The sequence below is a fragment of the Tursiops truncatus genome, chromosome 14, assembly GCF_011762595.2.
Source record: "Tursiops truncatus isolate mTurTru1 chromosome 14, mTurTru1.mat.Y, whole genome shotgun sequence".
NCBI lineage: Eukaryota > Metazoa > Chordata > Mammalia > Artiodactyla > Delphinidae > Tursiops > Tursiops truncatus.
The window spans coordinates 66,393,853-66,403,995 of NC_047047.1; the positions used below are offsets into that span (position 1 = coordinate 66,393,853).

The 10,143-nt window shown below is 36.9% G+C and overlaps 1 protein-coding gene across 2 annotated transcripts in view; it reads right to left on the minus strand.

The window, feature by feature from the left end:
- Positions 1-10,143, minus strand: part of SPDYA (speedy/RINGO cell cycle regulator family member A) — a 35,721-nt gene extending 25,578 nt beyond the window's left edge. Inside the window, exons 1-5 of one of the 2 annotated variants that reach the window (XM_019943103.3) lie at positions 9,559-10,143; positions 6,883-6,964; positions 5,462-5,714; positions 3,377-3,435; positions 918-1,003 (exon numbers count right to left, since the gene is read on the minus strand). In XM_019943103.3, coding sequence (XP_019798662.1) covers positions 918-1,003; positions 3,377-3,435; positions 5,462-5,714; positions 6,883-6,900 — 416 coding nt within the window. In that variant the 5' untranslated portion in view covers positions 6,901-6,964; positions 9,559-10,143. The remainder of the gene's footprint in view (positions 1-917; positions 1,004-3,376; positions 3,436-5,461; positions 5,715-6,882; positions 6,965-9,558) is intronic. The other variant, XM_073791478.1, reaches the window with a different exon arrangement.

The window sequence follows — 10,143 nt, forward strand, 5'->3', positions numbered from 1 at the left end:
TGAATTTGGCCATTGGCAAGTCACACCTGAATTTGCTGATTAACTTTTGTGACCTTGGAAAGTACTTAATCTTCCTCAGTTTCAATTTCCCCATCTGTAAAATGGAGATAATTAAAAAAATGTATCTTATAGGGAAGATTAGATGAGTTTATAGAAAACATTTTTGTGGTACCTTGCACATATCAATATTAGCTAATACTATTATATTCCCCCCATTTAGCAATCATCAACTCAAATTTTATATTGAGTTCATATTTTCCTATGCATGGGGAAATGTGTCTGCTGAAAACATGCAGAGATAATTTCTTCTAGTCCTATTTCTTGAGTCACTCTTTGATTCTGAATTAAACAGACTTTAAATAAATTCTTCAGTGCTAACGGTTGTTGTGGTATTCAATTTAAATATTTTTATATGTGGTTCCCTAGTTAGGTACTTAAAATTATATTCATATATTCCAAACTGCAGCATTATATCCAGGTACTAGGTAGAAAAGGTTTTGATATTGAGATGTCTAGAGCATTTTCCACAAGCTGTTCAGTGTAAAAGGGCAATAATGATAATTTTTACTATACATTACATTTCAAAGAGAATATTCTGGCTTTTAAAAAAATCTCTAAGTCCAAAAGAGGAAAATTTGGGATAATTTATGTGGAACACTATATAAATTATGGAAATGTGAAAGGTACAATACAAACTCAAGTGGAATACTGAATAATAAATGTTAGGCATATGGCAGGATAAGACCAGTGAAAAGAACATAAGAATATCCTATTAAAGTAAAAAAACATATAGCTTTTAAACAGGAAGGCCTATTCAAAGATATACATCAGGTTTTAAACAGCCTCTATTTTAAATAAGGTATTGTATATATTATAAATAACTAGCACAAAAATCACTTAGTAGAAAGCATACTTACAGAGCAATAAAGAAATTTATCCTGGTATGCTCATTTATAGTAAATTTAGCTCTCTTGAAATAAACAAAGGTCATAGCCAAAAGATACTATAGGGAAAAAAGTTAAAAGTTAATATTAATGTTTTGCTTTCATAGTAAAACTGCTTTAAAATAGTTATGTTTATAAGCTAAAATAAAGCATTATTTATCCTTATTATAGAATTAGCTATTTATTTGAGTCCTTATTTTTTGGCTTTCTTTAATCCATATGAACAGTGAGAAATAGTTCTGGGTCATTTATGATTAAATTATAATTTTATAATTATAATTTTAACCTCTAAATTTTATTATTGCCATCTATTCAGACCTATAGAGAAGCTGAAATAATAATCAAGTGAATAACCACACATCCTTCACCTAGATTCACCAATTGTTTTTCTGTTGCCACACTGGCTTGATGTATGTGTATATGCAAAAATTTTTCCCCTCAACCCTTTGAGTTAGTTGCAGACATCCATACTCACTTTTGAAAATAATTTTTGAAAAATAACTTCTAACCAGAAATTAGAACAACATGGCTCTATTTTCACTGGAATAAAAGTGTTTTAAATGTACTATTAGGAAGACATATGTCTAGCCTGCTATTAGGACCCATGCCAGGTTCTGCCTGTTCTGCAAGTTAAAAACAAGTTATGATACTGATATATTGATAATAGACTCCCTTTCATAAAATGCCTAATTCATGCTACCTTCACAGGTTTGGCCACAAAGGTGATTCCAAATTTTCAAGGTAACTTTCAGTAGAGGATTCTTGATATATTGAGTGTTAAGATACAGTACTCCTGGCTACTTTAAAGGCACTGCCCCCTGCTGTCCAACAACTTTAATTACTGTAAGGTGCTTAAATTTGTAAAATTTAAAACTTTAGAACTCCACATGAACTGGATATTTTACATTAAGGCATTACTGTCAATTTTTAAAAGCATCAGTGACACTGATTATGTTTAAAAAGATCTCACCTTTTAGAAGTACATCGTTAAATATTTATGGATAAAATGTTAGGATGTCTGGGATTTGCTTCAAAATAATCCACGTTTGGGGAGAGAGATTAGAAGAAATAAGAATGGCCATGAGTTGATCATTGTTTTAGCTGGATGACAGGCACATGGAGGGTCTTTGTTCTATTCTCTCTACTATAAGTTGTATGTTTGAAATTTTCTAAAAATTTTCAAAATTAAAAAAACCCTCTGATTTTATTTTTATCTTAAGCTTAAAATAAGAGTTCACATCAATATGAAATTAGTGGGTATTTAATCATGAGCTAGTCTTCTGTTCATTCCCTTTTCTGTTGGTTGGCACATTATTTATTTATTTATTTATTTTTGGTTGCTTTGGGTCTTCGTTGCTGCATGCCGGCTTTCTCTAGTTGCAGCGTGGGGGGGCTACTCCTCGTTGTGGTGCGCGGGCCTCTCACTGCGGTGGCCCCTCCTGTTGCAGAGCACGGGCTCCAGGCATGCAGGCCTCAGCAGTTGCAGCATGCAGGCTCAGTAGTTGTGTCTCGCAGGCTCCAGAGCGCAGGCCCAGCAGTTGTGGCACATGGGCGCAGATGCTCCACAGCATGTGGGATCTTCCCGGACCAGGGATCAAACCCATGTCTCCTGCATTGGCAGGCGATTCTTAACCACTGTGGCACCAGGGAAGTCCCATAGCATGTTATTTTAAATGTAATACGAAGTCATGCTGAATTTTCTGATATGACTAACTGGTCTAAGATGACATTTATAAAGCTGAAATTCTAACTGATCAGCTAAACCTAAATAGTATAGAAACATCACAATCCCTAGTATATAAGTCAGCATCATGATGTTCTTTTATGAAACACTGATTCCTAAATAAAGAACATGATAAACTAATTTTACTCTACAAGATTATTGGGATTTGTTTTATCTAAATTATCTACAAAATATTAAAATGTGTAACAGACTGCCTTAGTGGAATGAATCTCAGATATTATTACCTGATAAAAAGTAATAATTCTGATCAAAACATATTAAGCCTAATATAGCCAATATTTTATAACTATAAATGGAGTATAACCTTTAAAAATTTTGAATCATTATAGTGTACACCTATAACTGATATACATCAACTAAATTTCAATTAAAAAAAAACCCAAAACAGAACAAAAAAACCCCCAACCACCCAAACAAAGAACATATTAAGTCTATATTGATTCTTGTTTTAAATCAAACAGATATGGGTTTAAGGTCATTTAATCAATAATATTTCACAATGCCTCAAGTATAGATAGAATGAATCTATGTTGTATGCTAATGGATTCCACTTTGAAGGAGCAATGTAGGCTAGTTCTTTTCCTAACCTTAATTAATAAGATAGAAAATCCTAATAAGCTTCATTAAAGTCCTGATAGCCTAGTAACATAATAATGCTGGTTAATGATTATACTGTTAACAAATTTACCTTGTCTGCAATTTTACAGCAGCAGTCCATCCACAAGAAATCTTGAATTAAGTCGTCATCTACAACAAAAGATAGCTATGACTTGTCTTTTGAAAACAGGTGGTTTCCTTTTGAAGAATTAACTTTTACATAAGACGATGACAAATGATGCTTAGAAATCAAACAAAAATGGCAGGACCAGGGTTGTCCAAGGTGTAGTTTTCAGTTCTTTAGCGTGTTTGCCATTGCAAGCGCTGTACAAAAAGCTACTGCTTTATTCTTTGGCTTCCCATCTGATTTGCCTTAATATATAGCCCAGACTGCAGGAAGAATGATAGAACTGTTTGATTTATTGAATATTTCTATAGCTCTTTTAGAAATATGTCTTGGGTAGCTCTAGATGAGCCTTTGTTGTTTTCCAAAATCAATCTTTAACAGATGGAAATGGAATCTGATAAAAGATAAGTCTTTAAGACATAATGACTCAATGAATACTCTGTTTTCTAAATATGTTTTACTTTTTTTTTTTTTTAACTACTTTCTCCTTTTAGGTACGGGGTATTTTTAGTTTTGAGTTTTCTCTTCTCCTACTTATCTCTGTCCAATTATCTATTATCCAAATACACATGAAAATATCTATGTAAAGGAGATTCATAATTCATTAGTTATTTATAACTAACATTTAATTTTGGAAAAAACTGAGTATGACAAAAAGATCAACAAACATACTGTTAAAAAATGAATAACATCCAAAAAATAGGTCAGAAACACTCATTTCAATTTTAAAAGGCTAAAATATATAATCCCAAAATATATGGGTAGCTGTCTGAATATAATTTGAGAAAGATCTACTTTTTTCCATTTCCCCCTGCATTTTAAGTTAAATAAGCATAACTTCTTGTTATATCCTAGAAATATCATCAATGTAGTCAAATAAATGGAAAGTTCCAAGTATAAGTACTGCTTTTTTAAGAATAATTAATTTCTGCCTTGTTAATTCCATTTCTATTTCTTAAATTACCTAAAATGGTAAAGCCATGTATTTTCTCCTATTTCTCACATTCAGTTACAAATAATAATAAAGTTTGTGGGTAATAACTTCACTCTACTCTTAATAAAGAGAGAGGGAAACTTTTATTAACAGTATTCTAGATCCTGACAAGGAACATCTTTATAGTTCAACATTTTCTACCTGTATTATTTACATTTTGTCTTCTATTATCTTATTTTGCTTTTCTTTAAATCTTAACCAGCTTGCCCTCCTTTTTTTTTTTAAAGATTTCTGTCCTCTCAGCAGGGCAAACACTCTTGTCCCCAACTCTCTCCTCCTTTATGCATATGCTTTCCTCTATAAGCAAGGAAGGCTGTTACCTGGATCTACCAGACAGTGATAGCTACTTGATTTGATTCAGTCCCGCAGATACTTACCAGAATCCATCTATCCAACCCTTTATTCCGTCTACCTTACTGCCTTACCTCAAAAAACAAAAACCAATCCTCTTTCTTGGCCAGTAGAAGTACTATAAAGAAGTTTCTTTTTGGCTATGTTTAAGAGGCTTATTAGCAAAGTAGCACTGTTTCATGATCTGAACAAATTCAAACTCAATTTCATTACATGAGCATGATGATAAAGCATAGTTAATTTTTAATAATATTCCCCAGATATAATACTGAAACTGCTCTAGGTTGACTAACCTTGCCAGTTTGCTCAGTTTCAGCACTGAAAGTCCTGGGAAACCCCTCAGGCCCAGTGACACTGGGTCAGTTGGCTCACCTGAGACTTTATGTAGTATTTATACTTTAGGTCAAACAAAACTCATGCTATGACCTTGAACTGCCCAGAATTTACATTTGACACTTGAATTTAAGTAGTCTAAAAGCTAGATGATGAATTTCTACTCTAAAAGTAATCAAAACAAACAAAAATCCAGCATTGAGGGGGAAAAAAAAAAGGACTAAGGAAAACAAAAGGCAAATTTGGTTGGAGATAGAAAATCTGACATAGAAAATAACAGTATCCTCTTTATTATAAAAATGATAAAATAGATCTTATATTCTTATTTTTAAGTATTCTATAATTACCCCATTACAATATTTTAAACCTACCAAATAATTTAAAGAAAGCAGTCATTTCCTGACGCTGTATAACTAGACAGGGTCCTTTGGGGCGTTTAGACTTGTCGCTATTATGTGCATTTTTTTCAGATGCTGGCCAACTATCTTTAAAAATAGGACGCTTCAGGTTAATGGGTTTTTTAGGCTGCTGTGATCTATTTGACTCTGATTTTACATGTACAGTGACAGTAGGTGGTGTCTCACAACATAGCTGATTATGCCTCATTTTGGTTTCCCACAATTCCTGTAAAAATAAAACACACAGTTATTTATCACACTCTTGTTCACTTCTATATAAAAACAACAGATTGGATGACACTATCAGATGCAGTCATAGGAAATGTTACTGAACTTGCTACTAAAATGTTAGTTATGACAATGACTCACATGAGAAACTGCTTTTAGAATTTAGTACCAAGAAAAGCTATGCTTCCTTTGGGTAACTGATATGCCTTCTCTTCCCAAATAATAAGATCCTGCATACTATTTTGCTTTGACTACTAGGGAACTCAAAACCAAATTTTAAATTATAGAAACTATGCTGAGTTTATAATCTATTTGTGGTATTCCTTTTTCCTGATAATTTTTATTCTGCTTGTATTGACAATTTTATCATATTATTATGTCAGTCAAAGTTTTTATACAATAAGGCAAACTACTTCCAGAACTAAATTATTATCAACATCAATTATTATATTAAAAAGCAATCTCACACACAAAAAAGCATATTTTCTAACTGGTTAATTCCTTGATATGTTATAAAACTCACTGATTCAACAAGCATTGATTGTTATTTATTGAAAAGTTAAATACAATTCTAGCAAAGAAATGCATGGTATAAAGTGCATTGAGGGATTCTCATAAATTGGTCACTTTAATATCTTCTTTTTTTACCATCTTTATTGGAGTATAATTCCCTTACAGTGGTGTGTTAGTTTCTGCTTTATAACAAAGTGAATCAGCTATACATATACATATATCCCCATATCTCCTCCCTCTTGCGTCTCCCTCCCACCTTCCCTATCCCACCCCTCTAGGTGGTCACAAAGCACCCAGCTGATTTCCCTGTGCTATGTGGCTGCTTCCCACTAGCTATCTATTTTACATTTGGTAGGGTCACTTTAATTTCTAAAGTTGTGAGTGTATGACTATGCTATTTGAGTGGCCAATTACCAGTGTGAATGAATGTAAACTGTTATAGACTAATAAAAATTGAAACAAAGTTAATCCATCAATATGTAACAATATGCATAATCATTACCATGTTTGGTGGTAATTAGTTCATGTGATTACTAGTTAGCATTACTTTTACGGTCAAAGTACTTATAGGGTAATAGGAAATGTAGTTATGAATAGCCAAAGCAGGAAACTACTCTAAGACCCTAATGAGAACCTCTGAATCCATAACTCACAGTGACCCAGGCAGCCATGCCTCCCTTGATGTTCAAGGAGTCAGGTACAGATTCTCCTTCCTGACCTTCAGCAACTTCCCTGCTGAAGGAAGGAATGGAAAATAAGATTGGATATAGTGGGGCTAGATCAGCACTGTCCAATATAATGTGAGTCACTTTATATTTCTAAAGCCACATTTAAAAAGTACAAATAAGCAAGTGAATTTAATTTTAGGAATGTATTTTATGTAACCTAGTATATCCAAAATACCATTTTAACATGTAATCAATATAAAAACTAATGAGATACTTTACATTCTTTTTTTCATACTAAGTCTTTGAAATCTGGTGTTTACACTTACAGTGTATCTCAATTTTGGATGCTAAATTTCTAACAGTTAAAGTGAAATGTAGTCTTACCAAAACAATGATGTGGTACATAAGGGAAAAATATTTTACACCCCTTCAGTATTTAATTTTAAATTAAATAAAAGTAAAAATTCAATTCTTCAGTTGCAGTAAAAATTCTTCAGTTGCACCAGCCACATTTCAACTGCTCAACAACCACATATTAGACAGTACAGGGCTAGATTATGAAGAACTAGGCAGAGTAAATTATATTAAATTAATTCTATAATCGCTTCTCCTCCCTCTATTTTGCTTCCCTCCTCTCCTCTCATCTTTCTTCCTAGATCCTAAGGTCCAAGCAAATCGAAGGCAATTATGGAGTTGAGGGTGGGGGAGTGCTACAAACTCCATAGAAAAAGGAATGCATGATTAATTGTGCCTTGAGACTTGTGTTAAGAACGTTTTGCTACTTCCTGCCCGCCTCATCTGGGAGACAGCTGGAGGTCTCATCTGCATCTTTTTTTTTTTTTCCCCCTCAAAGAAAGAGCAACCTTACAAATCTAGATGGAAAAAACTAAATAGTCAGGATTCTCACATTGGGGTGTGGGGGCAGGCTTGGGGGAGTGCGGGACAGATGTGCCAGAATATAGAATGGTTGTGGCATATCTCCCAGGATGTCAGTTTTACTTAACGTTATTTAATATTAAGTAACTTAAAAGCGTTGCTTTGTTAAAACAACCTTGGATGTATCATGAAATAGAATGCAAATGTTCTATCAATCAAAAAAATAAATATGTTTTACACTATTCTGCTTCATATAAAATTTGAGAAAACAGAAAGAGGAGGAAATTCCTCAAATAGAGATTCACTGAGATTAATAACCAAACACTGGCAGGAGGGTTATGGAGAAGGACCTTAAGGAGAGAAGCTATCAATGCAACATTTTGGTCAAATTCCAACTTGAGGTAACTTCTATTTTTGCTCTTCATTTAGACATACTAAAAGAATGACAACAGTCAAATTATTAGTAGTATTTTTTAAGTTTGGCCGGCCGCACGGCTTGCCGATCCTATTTCCCCCACCAGGGATCCAACACGGGCCCTGGCAGTGAAAGCAACGATTCCTAACCACTGGACCGCAGGAGAATTCCCAAGAATTTTTTTTTTTTTTTTTTTTTTTAAGACAGAGGATTTTTCAGCACGACAGAAGGCAGAGGGACAGAGCCACCTGAGAATATACGTTAAAATACTGGAGAATAGACCTGGATTAAGACCTGATTCTCACTAGCGATTGGGTCTTAGGCTATTTAACTTTTGGGAGCCTCCATTTTCTCACTTGTGATACTGAGATAATAAAAGCAGCTATTTTTTTTTAGAACCTGGTACATAGTAAGTATTCAATTAAAGTTACTTACTAGGCATTGTTAATAATACATATTTTGTAGGCTTAGTGAGGAAAGGAACTATACGGATAATGCACAGTGCTGAATGCTTAGCAAAATCTCAATACATGGCAGCACTATTATTGTATCTTTTTTACAGGAAGGGTGTCTTCGAAAGAAAGAAGAGTCCCAATGTGACAGAAAACCAAATTTCACCTCAACTAGTACATGTAATTTAAATGTTAAAATTTTATTGGTAACAGAGACCATAGGTATTTTTTTAATGTGCTCATGATAAAGAATAAAATTTGTAGAGACAGGATCTCAATTTTAACATAGCATGGGTTTATCAGTCTTTAAATGTTAAATTACTTCTAAAGTTTTTTTATTTATTTATTTTTTAATAGAAGCTAGTTGGCCTCCAGTCGTACTGGAAATGTAAGAAAGGGACATTAGTAAATTTTGATAAATGGGCCAAGGGAAAAGGCAGGTGGGCGGGCGTGCTGCGGGAAGGCACGAGCTCTTTCCTAAGGGCCTTCCTTCCCGAGGAGGGGAGCGCCCGCTGAGGAGAGGGCACGGCTAGCACTTGGGGACGCATCTCCCCTCAACCCCTTTGTCCCCTCTCCTCCCCCGCCCACTAGTGAGCACGACCAGCTGAGCCAAAGAGCACTGTGCCGGCGAAGCCCGACAAACCCGGCCGAGGGGGGCGCCCCGCCTCCCTCTTTCTACTTCGCCGCCGTCCCCGGCCCCGCGGCCCTGCGCCGGCAGGCGCCGTACGACCGCGACGCCCCTCCTCCCCGCCGGCACCTGAGGCGGGGAACTCACGGGCGGAAGGGGCCAAGACGCCGCCGCTACCTCACACACTGAGGGTGGCGTCGTTGGGGGAGAGAGGGGACGGAGGAACCAGGCACAACCAAAACTGGAGAGTTGCCGGCGAGGCCCGAAGCCAGGGCGCGAGCGGAGAGTACCTGCGGAAAACCGAGGCTAGTGAGCGGGGGCCGGGCCGGCGGGCAGCCTTCCCCAGACGCCCCAGGCCTCAGACGGTTGCTCTCAGGTTACTCCACCGCGGCACGGCGGGCTCGGAGACCTCCCGCCAACCCGGGGCGAGGCCGGCGCGGGCCAATCAGCGCGCAAAGCCTGTCTCCGGGGGGCGGGGCCAGCCCAAGGCACGCGCGCCTCCCCTCCCACCTCGCGCTGCATTCGCAGCCTCAGCCGCCTGCCCACCTTGTCACGTTACCCGGCCTTGCTTTCCCTCCCGGCAAGGTCCTGGTAAAACGCCTCGACACTCCCAGACCGCTTCTTGCCTTCTAATGTAACGCCTTACCCTTGGACACTTACCAAAGTCAGGCTTGGATTAGAGCCATTTATCTTCCCTGCTGCGAGATGGAGAGGCCCTGCCGGGCTGGGACGTCGGGTCTTAACTTACCCCTCCTCCACCGCACCGGGCACACAAACTGGCAGGAACGCGGTAAACGGAGACGTCAACAGCAGGAGGACGAAGAATCAGAGGTGAACTTCGCAGCAGCAATTGTAAATTACTGCTACGTTAAAAT